General features: G+C 45.1%; 1 protein-coding gene across 1 annotated transcript in view; it reads right to left on the bottom strand.

Moving 5' to 3' along the window:
- Positions 1 to 9,696, bottom strand: part of CCBE1 (collagen and calcium binding EGF domains 1) — a 190,495-nt gene extending 180,799 nt beyond the window's left edge. Inside the window, exons 1-2 of the mRNA XM_081078338.1 lie at positions 8,903 to 9,696; positions 8,388 to 8,468 (exon numbers count right to left, since the gene is read on the bottom strand). Coding sequence (XP_080934464.1) covers positions 8,388 to 8,468; positions 8,903 to 9,033 — 212 coding nt within the window. The 5' untranslated portion in view covers positions 9,034 to 9,696. The remainder of the gene's footprint in view (positions 1 to 8,387; positions 8,469 to 8,902) is intronic.
- Positions 9,697 to 14,420: the final 4,724 nt, after the last annotated feature.

Here is a 14,420-nt window from a genome sequence, read left to right as displayed (position 1 = left end):
TGGTATGATACTTTTTTAGCCATATAAGGAAAAATGTAACGTTGCAACTCTAATGTAGAGTACCCTTCATTGAAAATGTGTTTTTCTAGATGTGTGCTCCTGAAATAAAATATTTACGATTATTTCATTTTTGAACGTGAGAAGTTTTTCCCTGTAGAAATTCAAAACTAACGTGAAGTTTACGGAGAGGTGGCTTTCAGTGAACAGCATGTGATGATGAATATGGAAGTCAGGCATTAAGTATGCAATTAAGGAAGATGGAGGTCAGCCAAGGCAGCCCAAGGATGGCTCACATGGCAAGGAGGGCTTATCTTGGGAACGTATAGAAACACAGCAATAAGTCAGTACTTAACTACCTGCTTCTTAAAATCCAGCTTCTTAAAAAACGTCCTGACAAGTTATGTTCCTTTAAAGTATCATTTAGGGGTGGTGGCAAAAAAAAAAAAAAAAAAAAAAAAAAATCCAGCTCGATAACTGGTTGATTCCTGGAGATCAGGAAACCAAGTCAGAGAGTCACAGGCCAGGAGATGCAAATACAACAAAATGAAGCAAAGACCCAAAGATGAAGCTGACTCAATGCCCTCAGCATCATCTCTGTGAGGAGTCACACCTGTGGACTTGGTTTCAGATAGATAAGAAACCCACTCCTAGTCTCTGTATTAAGCCAGCTCTTTAGAAGCTGGCAAAGGTCCAGATAGTAAATATCTGAGGTTTAGGGGGCCAAATAAGGTCTTTGCAGCATAGACTTTTTTTTTACAACCCTTTAAAAATGTAAAAAGCATTCATAGATCACGGGTTGTATAAAAACATGCCATGGACCCTACTTTGCTGATTCCTGCTCTCTACACTGAACCCCCCCCCCAGCCAAGTCCTAGAGCAGAGGGACCTCCTGGCATCCTGCCAGCTCAGGCTGACAGCTGCCCTTCCATTCCTGGAGGAGTAAGGATGGGGGCTTCACCCCAGCGGGGGCAAACAGCAAACACCTCACAGGAGTGGCCAAAAGGAAAAGGTTGAGAATAGATATGAAGGCTGAGAGTAGATATGGTCCAAGTTTCTGAGCTCATCAAGGGCGTGGAAAGATGATGCAGTTCACGTTTTAGCACCATGAGCAAGGAGGCAACATGTACAGCCGCCCCAGCTCCCTTACACCTGCTACGGATTCCATTCGCATGGACCATACCTCAAGCTAGAAAGAGGTACTACTTTGCTGGGGATTAACGTGTAGACATAACACCACTCCCCCCACCAAATGAGGTTTCAGAATAGAAACAAATTGTCCACAAGTTTCAGATACGTTGTCACAGATGTATCTACAATGGATTATTCAGAGAATCAAAGACTGTTGGAGCACTCCGCTTAAAGCCACTGTTGGAAAATATGAGGTGAGCTGGGCTAGGGTATTTTTCCCTAGTGGGCCAATTCTGATGCGCTGCCCACCTCAAAGGGCACACCCCTGGAGAATTCACCACACCTGTGTAAGGCTTTCACATTCCAGCAATGCTTAAAAGAAACTTGTGGCAAATGCTAATTTCTTGCTAGCAGCTGCTCAAAAAAACCCTCTGGTTAGCACCATCCCTGGGTTCTCATGTCTCACAGCTTGGAGCTGTGGGGTTTTTTTTACTGAAAGGATACAGCTGGGCCACAGGAAATATTAAGCTCTTAGCCCCCAAAATTTGACAATTAGATGTGTGCCAAAAATAAGTCTTAAAAATATCCCAAAGGATATCTTTGGCGCAAAATGATTTTACTGAAAGACAAACTGAATTAAAATCCATAAATTCCATGAGAGCGAAGGTGGCGTTCTTTTGTTTTTTTTTTATCTGCGCTGGTCACAGATGTCTTCTACGTGCCTAGAAACTGTGCTTGATACATAGCAAGCTCACAAGGTATTTGTTGAATAAATGAAAATTCTTGGTAAACCTTTAAAACCAGAAAAAAATGGCTTCACAGAAAAAGGAAGAACCTAGCTGGGCAGAAAAGAAGCTGCAGATGTTATAGCTGTTTACTTTTTCATCCCCCAAATAAAAGCAACAAACTGAGACAGAATAGAGACCTTTGTTCTCCGGGTATTCTGCAAGCTCCCGATGTAGGCAGACGTGGAACTCACAAAAGCAGTGAGGGTCCAGCTGAGCAGCGGGGGGAGTAGGTTTGGGGAAGCTGAGCTGCACTGACACACACACTACTGATTGAAATGCAAGCTTTCTCTTGAGAAAACAGAGTATTCTTGAATAAAGAAGGCACATTTGCTTTTTCCGGGTGCACCCACCCCAGCTTCACTTAGAAAAGATGAAATGCAGTTAATGTAGGAAGTCGGGCATCAACAACTTCAGGGACAATGAGTGGCAGCAACTGGACCCCGTCTCAAAGGACACACTAGTGAAAGCGCAGCCCTTTGTGGCGAGTCCAATTGTCAGTTGTTTCTTATCACTTTGTGTTGTTTCTCGGAGAAGGAGTGAAAAGTGATCCAGAGGCTTGCCTGGGCCTCCACCCTCCACCTTCCCTCCTCATCTAACACCTGTTCTTCAGCTTAGAACAATAAGAGGGTGTGGGAGGGAGATCCCCTTTAAAACTGCAATCCTCCCCATCCAAGCCCGTGTCTTCAGGGCAGGTGTCAGGCGGGCAGGAACATCCACATTCTCTTCAGGTGTTATTTAAAATAGAATGTTCGTGGAGTTAGCTGGAATCTGCCAGAATCGGGCCTGTGACACATCAGCAGGTCACACTGGGCACCAATGCAAACCACGGCTGTGTCTCTCGGAGATGTAGGTAATCTCTGGTTTCTAAAAGAGCCTCTTTATGCCTCAGCTAGAATAGGAGGCATAGCTGGATAGCAACTAAAGATCTGGAAGGCCTAAAACATTTAAGACAAATCTCATCATTCCTTCTTTCTACCATTAATGTATTCATTCACTCAATCGTTCAATAATATGTATGCAGCACTGTCCAGGCATGGGGCTAGCCTCTGGGGAAATGGTTGTGGCTGAGGGGACAGAGGGGCCAGGCCCTCACCAGGCTGATCATCCAGCAGGGGAGGGAACACACAGGGAAACAGAGGCTGCCTTCAAACGCCTATTAGGCAACTCTGCTCAAAGCCACCCATCCCTGTTCTGTTCCTCACAATACCCGTACCATTTCCTCCTTAACGTTAGGGTGTATGTAGTTGGTTGAGATGCAAATGCTTTCTGAGAGGGGGATTACGTGCCGTGTATGAGCCAATAATTATTCACAGAGCTGGCCTCAGTGCCTGTCCTAAGCTATGTTGCCCATAGGACAGGGAGACATCAGAAAAGGGCCAGAATTGGGCTAAGGTCCTAAGAATCTGATTTCTAGCCTTCTCTCTGCCAGTAAGATCCCTCCACAACCCAAGATCCTCTAAATTGGGATAGCTGTGCCTCTGCTTGCTCTTATCGCCACACAAGTAGGGCACCTTGAGTCGTCAAGAAGAGGAAGGAAGCAAAGATATGTTCTTTGCCATTTTTTTCCCAATCGGGGCTGCCTTACTTTGGAAGGGGATCCGAAAACAGCCGATATGTCGTCATTGGTGCAAAAACACCCTCTGTGTCTGGCTGTGGTCTGAATTTGCACTTTCAAAAGCCTGCTGTAAAGGTCAAAACTCTCAAATAAAACTCCAATGTCCACGGAGCGTGTACTCCGCGCCCTCACCATGCCAGACCTAGTGTGATGGAATAGTGATGAGGGGTTGTTGTGGTTGAGCCCATCTTCCATATATCAATTCATTTAGTCTTCACAGCAACCCTCTGGCTCCAGTATTATCTTTTCTTTACAGAGGAGAAAACTAAAGCAGCGAGATTAAGAAAGTGTTCAAGGTCACAAAACAAATAGAGCTGGGATTCAAACTCGGGCAGCCTTTGTATCATTGTGCGTTTCTGACATTATCGAACCCTTCTTTAGGAATTTAGGGACCTACCAGATAGGGCATTATTGAGTTTCCCCTCCAATGTAGCCTTAGCCCAAGTCTGGTTATGCTACTATAAATGGACCTTCTTGTTCTCCAAATTTCAAGGAACTACATTTGCAGAAATATCACACCAACTTCCAAGTTTTAATAGGATTTGGCAACACTGGTGTATTATCTCAAAGAAAAGTAAAAGTTTTTACATCCGCATGTCGCTACGTCCCAGGGGAATATGACCTAAGCAAGAGCGGTGCCTAGTAAGACACCAGACTGGACAAATACAGCTGAGGGTCTCCACTTGGAGGTCCATGAACCACAAGGCTAAAAATCACAGCTAATGAGACTTAAATACCTAACACACTCTGTTAAAGAGCCATGTTGAAAAACGTCAAGTCTTCTACCCACAAGACCATTTCTAGCTGCTTCTAATCTCTTCCCCAACATTCATAGTATAGTACAGACTACGTGACTTTGAGCTCAAACATGTACCATTGTATACTGATGAGTTTCAAAGGCCCTGGTCTAAAAATCAAGTCTCTAAACTATGAGACCAAGGATTGTAGCTTCTCCTTCTATGCTCATTTTCTGGGACTATTTTAAGCTCATAATAGATGCTCAAATTAAGATGCTCTATTAAGGAATAGATCAAAAAAGTTAAGTAGGATGTTTATTAGACACCACCTCACTAAAAATTGGATGTTATTGACATTTCCTACATACATGTGTATTATTTTTATATTTAAAAAGCCCTTAACGTCTCCTTTTATTGAAATGAGACCCAATTAAAAAAAGGTAAACACCAAATCTTTGTTCAAAAGGTAAACACACACACACACACACACAAAGGTAAACACACAAAACTTCTGTTCAAACTACATCATTTTGGGGGGGGGGAATGAAAGTCGACGAGTGAGGAAAAGCTTTCATAGGCACAAGAGAAGTAATGCCACGAGAACTTTATATGCTTGGTTTGGCTATAATTCAGTTAGATAAATCTCACACCAATTCTGAAATCTTAACCACTGGAAGAAGATCATGCCCTGTGTCAGATTATAATGCTGAGCAAATATGCACTGTAAACTTGTTAAGCTGTCATTGGCATTCATTCAACAAGTGTTTATTAAACTTTTGGTACTTGGCACAATGCACATTGGAGTAGAGCTTCTAAAGACAGACCTCTAAAGACAATGATTAAGATGAAATCCTACAAGGAAGAAAACATACATGTATGAACCAATTTGGTGTATTAACCAATTTGGGGTACAATAATATAAAGTCAATTGTTTAAGTTGGATCTCAAGGGCAATTTGGTCGATCTTATACCAGAACTAAAGGGTAATTCAGAAAAATCACTGTGGTCACAGTGGGTGTTGGGAGTTTTCTATCAAACTGTCTATTGAATTTATCATTATCTGAATTTATAGTCTTCTTCCTTAGATCCCAGGATCTAGAAAGTTCAGCCTCATCTGTAGACACCTCTGGGATGATGAAAGGGGTCTGGGCTTTGAATCTTGGTTCTCACATGTATTAACTTTGTGACCCTGGGCAAGTTTACTTAACCCCTCTTAGTTTGGGTTCCCTCTTCCGTAAAATTGAGATAATAGAAATGCTACAGCGTGACTTTGAGGATTAGAGATAATGTAGATAAAGTATATATGTAGAGATAATGTAGCTAAAGAGCTCAACACATCGTTAGTCCTCAAATTGTCATTTACTATATCCTATAATAGGTGAAAGTGGAAAGGTACTGCTTAGGTGAAGCCATGTACAAAAGTGGGGGTTTGGGGGGTCCAGAACAAAAATTATTCTGAACCCCTCTTTTCTTCTCCATATCACGTAGGTCTCCATACCCTTTTAGTATTAATGGCAAAAATCGAATTTATTACATCTACCATCCTCCTTTTAGTACTAAACCTCTCTTCCATATCTATGATTTTAAAAATAACTTTCAACATATTCAGAAGTGACTTCCAGAGTTCTTTCTCTTGTGCTAAAGCTGTTCCCTCAAAGACATCTGGTAAAGAGCGGGATTCTAAGTGATCAGATAGCATTTCCTGAGCGGTAGCTCTGCTGCGGTACTTACAGCTTATGTAAGGGTCATGCAAAAGCTGAAGAGTCGGGTTTCCCGGAAGACTGGTTCTTGGTCTGTTTGGTAGGTTAACTTGGTAGAAGGGCTAACCACTCACACCATCTGCAGAGACCTCTGCTCCTCTGAGGACTTGTCTAAATGGGTCTGCACTGTGACCCAGGCTGAGGATCCTGGTTTCCACAGCAGAGCTTCTCCAGCTTTAATGCACACCTCATTAATCCCAAGTTCTGAGTCAGGAGGGTTGGGGAGGGGCTCGGGTCTCTAACAAGCTCCTAGATGATACTTGTGCTGCTGATTTCCAAACCACACTGGAAGTAGCAAGGTATCTATAGGGCCAGGACAACTAGAATTCAGAAACCAAGGAGCACACAGTATTCCTCTATTCTTGGGGTTCAAAATAAAATGGGGGGGGCAGCAACTGCCAAACAACTGTGTCTAAGAAACTACTAAGTTATGGAAATAGTGTAAAACCAATGGAGTGCACATAGAACTCTCGACTTCCATAAAGGAAGTAACTTAAAATCAAATTACTTCATATTCACAGGGACTATTCCCATTTTCTTCATCTAAAAACATCCTCTCCCACTCCTCTCATTCCACAGAACAAAGTTCTTGACTCTTCTCTGTAAGATATCTTTTTGTCAGTGCTCATAAGCTTTTTTTTCAATAGCTGTTAATGAAAACACATCAAGACACTGCTAGTGTCGCTTGTTGAGGCTTGGTGTGACAGAAACTGCCGTCTTAAAAATCTGGGGAAAAACGACAGTAACAGCATAACACATGAAATCAATTTAGAACACGAATCAGGCTCCCATGGTTCCTGACAACTGGACATGCATCTGTAACTGTCACTGATTTACGTACAGTCTGACCTTCAGGGACCGAACAAGTGAGCAAACCATCTCAGGGACACTTTGCATGCTAAGTTAGAGGCTTTATACTGCAGTGACAAGAAAACAATATGTCCTAAGATGTACTGTGGTCATGGAGATGCAATCCCAGTGCTAGCACCACCAGGTCATTTCATCAGCTGGGTGACCTTGCTTACCCAGTTAACTTCTACCGTCTTTACCTATTGAATGTATTCCCTCTTCTTTCTCTTATCCTCACGTATTTTTGTTCAATGTTCACAGCCCATGTCCCAGAGAAGGCAGCCCTGCCCAAGGAGTGACTGTTGATTCACCTAAATGATCACCGTCATTCCATTGCCAGTGACAGAGTTTAAAAGCTCGGTACGCAATGTAACTGATGGAGTATTTGTACCACTGAAGTGACCAGTCCTGGGACCACTTACACCTCTGAGCACATGAAATAACGTTTCTTGCAACGGAAACCATTATGGTTGATTCACCTGTTACAACCTTGTGGATAGTAAAGCTTCCTTTTCTTTCAAGTTCACTTCTGGGCGTTGCAGTGGTACCTAGTACTACCCAATATTTATCTTGGCACCCCAAACATGTTCTGTCTCTAGGAACCCAAATATGGTTCCTAGAGACAGAGATGGAGCTGGTGTGAGTGTGGGAGTCTGGTGGGATCCCAGCGCCTTTAAAAAACAGGCAATTAATAAATGTTTATGTGGGTGCATGCCTCCTCCATCCAGTGAAAGCACTGGAACAGAAGCCAAGAATTCAATGGTGAACACATATATCAACCCTCACCTCCAAACAGCAGGGAACAGTATTTCTCTCCTTTTGTTGTGAATAAGAACCACCTGGGGAGCATTTTCCCATCTACAGATTCCGTGGCTCTATCCAGGCTTAGTTTTAACAAGCACCCAGGTGACCTGTGGACTATTATTTTCAAAAAGACTGCTCCTCTTTTCCTTGTGGTTCAATGTGTTCACTTTTTTTTCCCCCTCGACACAACCATATCAACCGCCCACAATCCTACCCCCACCCCCTCGCCCCTGTCCTTCTGCCCAGAGGCCGTGACAGTTACATTGTCCCCGCAGAAGGTCAAAAGACAGCCAAGAGCCAAGTATTCACTTGTTGACGTCGTATTTTCAAAACAAAACGCAAACGGAAAAGCAGCCATTCGTTTCTGCTATGCCTCACTGTTTACACCCACAATCCAAACCACTTTCCTTATAAACTTGCAATCTCTTCTCCTCCAATTTCCGCCAGGCACGTATTCCTGGGACCAGGAAACTGCGTCAGGATCTCAGGGCACAAACGAGGTGCAGACTCTCGGTGGCCAGTCGTTGCTCTGCCCCAGAAACCACACACAAAGGTCTGCACCAGGGAGAATTGCCCCAGCACGTCCCGGCCCCTCCGGGTCCCCTGGTGCCGCAGCGCGCCCGCAAACCCCTTCTTCGCCGCGCCGGCGCTGCCTTCTCACCAGCCAGGGTGCTCGGTGGTGGCTCGGCGGAGCCCCGAGGCTTACCTGAAACACGTGGTGAGCTCGCCCGAAGCCTTCAGACACGGGTACTTGGTCGTGGCGATCCTGTTCTCCGAGCAGACTTCTCTACCAAAAGAGTCGGAGAAAGGACACCGTGGGTTCTCGGCGGGGGAGCAGAGACCCGTGCGCGCTAAGGAGTCCCGAGCGCGCCAGGGCTGCCGATCCGGCTTCTGCAGCGCCCCGCAGGCGCAGGTCCCCGAGCGCCGACGCGCAGCGGACGGAGGGGTCCCACCGCGCGAACCTGGCCCCGGGGGGGAAGGGGCTGAAGAAGCAGGACACTGGAGGACGGCAGGAATGCGGGGCGGGGTGTCACGGTGGGGCGAGCCCGGGCTGAGGGCGCAGAGGCTGGTACCCGGGAGCAGACGTTTCATGTCGCCCAGGACAGTCAGGCGCCCAGCCCGTGCCTGGCGGAGCGAGGGAGTGGAGGGCACTGCACAGGTAGGGGACACCGCCTGCACCGAGAGCGGGGCGCGCACCACGCAGGGGCTGGCTGCCTTTACCTGTCGCTGTCCTCGGGCTTCTCTCGGTAGCTCCACGTGTGTCCCAGCGCCAGGAGCAGCAGCAGCGGACCCAGGCTCTGGCCCAGCCGCCCCCTCGACGCTCCTCCCCGGCTCGGAGGTGGCGGCACCATCAGGGACGCTCCGGGCTCCTTCCCGGTGCCCGAGTCCTCTCCCCGCCCTGCGCGCGGCTCCTTCGCCGCCACGGTCGCTGTCCCCGGCAGGGGGCGCCGGAGAGCAGGGGCGCTTGCGCCACCTGCGCGGGGCACTGGGGTCTGGCGGGTGGCGGGGCGGGGGTGTCAGGCTGGGCTGGTGCAGAGCGCACACGACGCAGACGGGCAGGGAACGCGGTGCCCGGCCCCGCGCGAGGGTGGCGTCTCGCCCGGGATGGTCACACCGAGTTGACAGATTTGCTGGGCTGGGCTTTGGGCCGTGTCCTCCCTCCTGCCTCTTCCTGGGAGCGGAGCTCCGGGTGCGGAACGCAGGCGGCTGCTCGCATCTTACCGCGGGGTCGCACGCCCCGGAGGAGGAGGAGGAGCCGGTCCCCACCCCGGGGAAAAGGAGGGGGAGCAGAGGGGTTAATACGCTTCCTTCCTGTTGTCAGTTGGTTTCTAAGGACCAGGGTCAGGATAACGTTTGCTGTTCCGCCTCGAGCGTCTGCACGGCGCTCCCCCCCCCCCCCCAGTTTTCTCCGAGCTGAGCAGGGGTGGAAGGAGAAGCGGGAAGGCTACAGCGGACCCCCCCGAACTGCCCTTCAAACCTGACACAGCACAGCTTCCAGAACGTAATCTGTCTCTGTTAAAATCCCCCGGAAGAAAGTCCTCTGCTGGCTACTTCATAACGCGAAGTCTTCCTGGGGGGTTAAATCCTCTTGCCCTGAGCTGCTTCGATGCTGTTTGAATGCCACGCACACATATGAGAGCTGGAAACTCCTGGAAGACCAGGTGAGACGCTGCAAGGGGCCCTTAATCACCCCCTGCCCCTTGCTAGTTAACACACTGGTGTTTATGGGTTAGGGTGAAAACCCGGGCTGGGGGCGGTGAATCAGCTCATGTGGCGGGGGCCCCATTCGTATATGTCTGCGTCTTAACACTTTATTGCACATCAGGAGTCCCTGCGCCTGTTAAAGAGAAACTTGTGACATAAACGTGCCCCGCAGAGCCAAGCAAGTGGTTGTGACCCAGAAGTAAATTGGAAGAGCACGAGGTTGGAATGCCTCACCTCTAACAAACGCGGTCCTGCAGCTCCCAGGACGATGACGGGAAAAGGTAGTTTGTTCACAAGTTACTTGTGTGCTGACTGGTTAGGTAGGCAGGTTTTTCATTCAAAATATCCTGATCAACTGAGAATTACCATGTGTATCACATACACCGTGACATGTTAATAGCAATAGAATCCGCATTCCTCTGTACAATGCGTCTGCATTTTCCAAAGATTTTTCACATTTGTGACTTTATTTGATACAATATCTCTTGAAACTAGGAGTCTGACTTCTCAGTTCAGTGAGATGGTTTTTTCCTGCAAATCTTGCATACACATGGAAGACCCTAAAACAGACTTGATATTAAAAGATGGCATTAGACAAAAATAAATGAGTTTTCACATGGTAACTCAGAAAACACTTCAGAGGCTTTCGAAACCTGAGTGACTATTATGGAGTCAGAAAAATAAAATCCTAGATTCAAACCCAGGCTGTGTGGCTTCCTACGTGTGTGACCTTGGACAAGTTACATAAGCTTTCTGAAACTCAGTTTTCTCATCTGCAAAATGGGGAAACCTCCCTCACAAATGTTGGTGAGTGTGAAATGAGGTAATGCATGTAAAGCAAGTTTCACTGTGCCAGGCTCATATTAAGTGCTCTGTAGACATTAAATATTATTTTAATATAAATTATTGTATTGCACAGAATTTTCAGTTTTAACTTTCAAGCTTTTTGTTTTCTAGCTGTATAGGAGTTTCTTTCACTACAGTTGTTTGGCTTCCTAAAGAGATACCTGTGTAAGCACATAAAAAATAAACTCATCCAGGAGTTTATAAAGATTGTATCACTTTAGATTGAACCACAAAAGTGTTTAATCTCCATCTTGCAAGGAAGAGATACTGTAGCAGGTTCTATTTTTATTTTCTTCCTAATTACTCTGTTTTCATATCTTGCTATCTTTTTCTCATCTTTACTCACACTTTTTTTTCTACTGTTGCATTATGGATGTTAATTGTATAAATAATAGAGAATGGTGGAGATTAGTTATCGGCTTCATTAAATAGTTAATAAGCCATGTATAGGGACATGAAGCCTTGCAGAGAAAGTAATTCAGGCTGCAAAATGATAAAAGCAAAAACATGTCCATTAGCACAGCTGTGTGGCAGAAGATTGGGGACAGAGCCAAGTTTGCTGCCTCCTGATTTTCAGCCCCCTACTGAGCATAGATAAGAATAAGGCGTCAGAGAAGGTGCTGGAGCCAAGCAAACCGCCCAGGTTTGCCTGGGGAGGCAATCTCGAGGGTGGGTGGCCAGAGCATTTATGGAAGAGGTGAGCTGGAGCAGAGACCTTTTGAAAACCTTTGCCTGGAGGCCTGGAACTTAAACTAATTGGCAGCTACTGACAGCCTGACATTCAGTGTGGGTCTTGAGGGGCTGAGCTAGAGAGCAGAGCCAAGCAGGAGGAGATATGGATGGCCCTGTATGGACACTGGTCCCCTGAGAAGTGAAACACTCCTGTAAAAGACAAAAACTGCATTTGCTCAGGCTGCAGCTTGCATGGGACGTGTCAGAATGAGGCTGAGTGGGGTAGGGATCTCCAGGGTCTTATGTTTTCTCCCCTATCCTTTCTCTCCCCCACCACACACAAGCTTCCCTCCACCAGCTTACCCCCACTGATTGGCCCATTCCCTCATTTATGAAACACTGGATGAGAGGACTCACCTCCTGCCTCTTTCATCGGGAGTGTTACGAAGATTAATGATATGGACCTAAATGCTCCTCGGGGGAGGCTCTGTATGATTATTTCTTTTCAGCATACCACTCTGCGATGTTTTCCATATAGACCTGTCAGCTTTCCTGAAACAAACCAGAGAGAGGATAGTTATACAATTGACCATGTCCTAGGGCTTTGGGGCTGCGCTAAGGGCTTTAGAATGCAAACTGTGCTCTAGGTTAGTCTCCCTGGTGGCCCAGGTATTGTTAAGGACTGCTGAGTGTTTTCTGGGGGCAGTGGGAGTGCGGGGGAGGGGGGAGGAGGAGGGGAAAGAGGGAAGAGCAGGGCGATTGGTTAGAGAATACAGAGGCCAGCATACAAAAGCAAAGTGAGAGGAAAAAAGAAAAGGAAAAACTAGGCTATAGGGCAAAGAGTACCCTTCTAAATAAGACCGATGGCCTCTTCCACTCATTGTTATTTAGCTTTTATTTATTTTTTAACTGAGGCAAAATATACTAATGTGTTATAGCATATTAGTTTCAGGTGTACAATGTAATGATTCAATATATGTAAACAAGTATATTGAGAGGTGATCACCACAATAAGTCTAGTTAACATCCATCACCAAAGTTACAATTATTTTCTTGTGATGAGAACATTTAAGATCTATTCTTTTAGCAATCTTCAAATATGCAATAATACAATATCATTAACTATCATTACCATGCTGTACTGTACATCTGATTTATTTATAACTGGACATTTGTATCTTTTTATCGCCTTCACCCATTTTGTTCACTCATTTGTAAGGGAGTCCAACATCTCATTTGGGGGAATCAACATAGTATTAGAAATGAGAGATCAATAAAAAAGCTAAATTATTATTAAAAAGAAAACCACCAAATGGGGGCATGATTCATTTCACGATTAATTTGTTTAAAATTTTCCTTATAAGAATGATTTATGATAACTGACAAAAATACATACTATTTTACAGTGTATATTTCTTTACATATTTTTGCATTATGCACAGTATATGTTATATATCGTACAGATTAGATAAAGCTATTAGGTTTCTGCAAAGTAATTGTGGTTTAAAAGGTTAAAAATAATTGCAAAAACTGCAAGGACTTTTGTACCAACCTAATACTAAGGTAAAATCAGAATTGAATAATAAAACGAAGCTGAAATGAAGTCCATTGGCAGGATTGTATAAGCAGAAAGATCTGTTCTATGTTTAGAACAGATCACAAATCAGTTCTCAGATTCTCAGAAGTCAATCAGAATAATGACATGATCAGTTACAAGATTGAAGGTAGCCACAGGGAAAAAGCCTATAAATTGCTCAGAAAAATCAGAGATTTTTCCTGTCGGTCTCCCTGAAATATTGCAACGGTCATTTACTATCAGATAAAGGTCTTTTCACAGAAACAAGACTCAACAAGTGTAGGTAGAGTTCATACTGAATTGTGAGTGACGCACATACTATATAATATCTCTAAAATAAACAAGTTGCCCTGAAACCTTCCTTCAGTTTCACTTTCGATTGACACATGGCCAGATCGGTTTGGAGAATTAGGATTATGCCTGGGAAAGTGTTAAAGTGAGCCAATCTCCAAGCCATTGTGAGGAAATGCTTGAGGCCAGGAGAATGAAACATGTTAGTACAGTAAAAGGGTTTTAAAGTCCTGTCTTTGGGGCGTGCACGTTATCTTTGCACCTAGTCTTAGCTTCCTTTTGACTTGCAGTATATTGAAGTTGTGGGTCTTTGGAATTTTCTCCCAAGACAGGAAGAAACATCTGATTTCTACGCGTATGGCAGAATCCCACAATTTTTGCCAAACTTTAAAATAAAAGCAATTTTAAAAGATTTGTTTGCCTTATGTGCATATGGGCTGCTAAAAGAAAAATGTACAAACAATACAAAGAAGAGAACCTTCTTCTTACTTGGTTGAATGTCTCAAAAAAAATCATGAAAAATTATTCATGTGCTTTGGGTGTCCTATTCTTGAAAGTTCTAATACACACACACTGAGTGGTGTTTCCCTGCCTAGAGTGTCTCCCAAAGGAAGAGCTCATTGAGACAGTAGGTGTTAGCAATCTCCTTGACCAGTCAGAACTAGAGGACCAAACCCAGGATTTCTGGGAGGAGTTCTAACACCACTCACTTCTGCAGTGCCTTCTGGCACAAGTGGAGACTGCAGGACATGTAAGTAGCTGGGATGTCCCTCTCTCTTGTGGTCCCCACAAGCATGAACAAGGGAAGATAAGGGGCCAGCACTAAAAGTAGGGCCACTGGCCCACGGTGGGAAGCCTGAGGAGAGAAAATGGTGTTAGAATTCCCCTAGGATTTATGAGCTGGCTCCTCTGAGTGTCACCCACTCCAATATCATAACTTTTCCGCTTTATTTTGGTAGAACTAACTCTGTGTACATGCTTTCACCCCACGAGGGTACAAGTTCTTATTTAACATTTACTGAGGAACGGGGAGATACTCACCCTTGTAACATGGTATAAAGCCAATGTGACAAATAATAAGAACGTTGACTTGAAAAGTTTTCTGATCTGAGCCCAGGTATCATTTATGGTGGAATAACTGTATTATTA

The sequence above is a fragment of the Rhinolophus hipposideros genome (genome assembly GCF_964194185.1).
Source record: "Rhinolophus hipposideros genome assembly, chromosome: 17".
In the NCBI taxonomy this organism is placed as follows: Eukaryota; Metazoa; Chordata; class Mammalia; order Chiroptera; family Rhinolophidae; genus Rhinolophus; species Rhinolophus hipposideros.
This window is presented reverse-complemented; position numbering and strand designations above follow the sequence as displayed.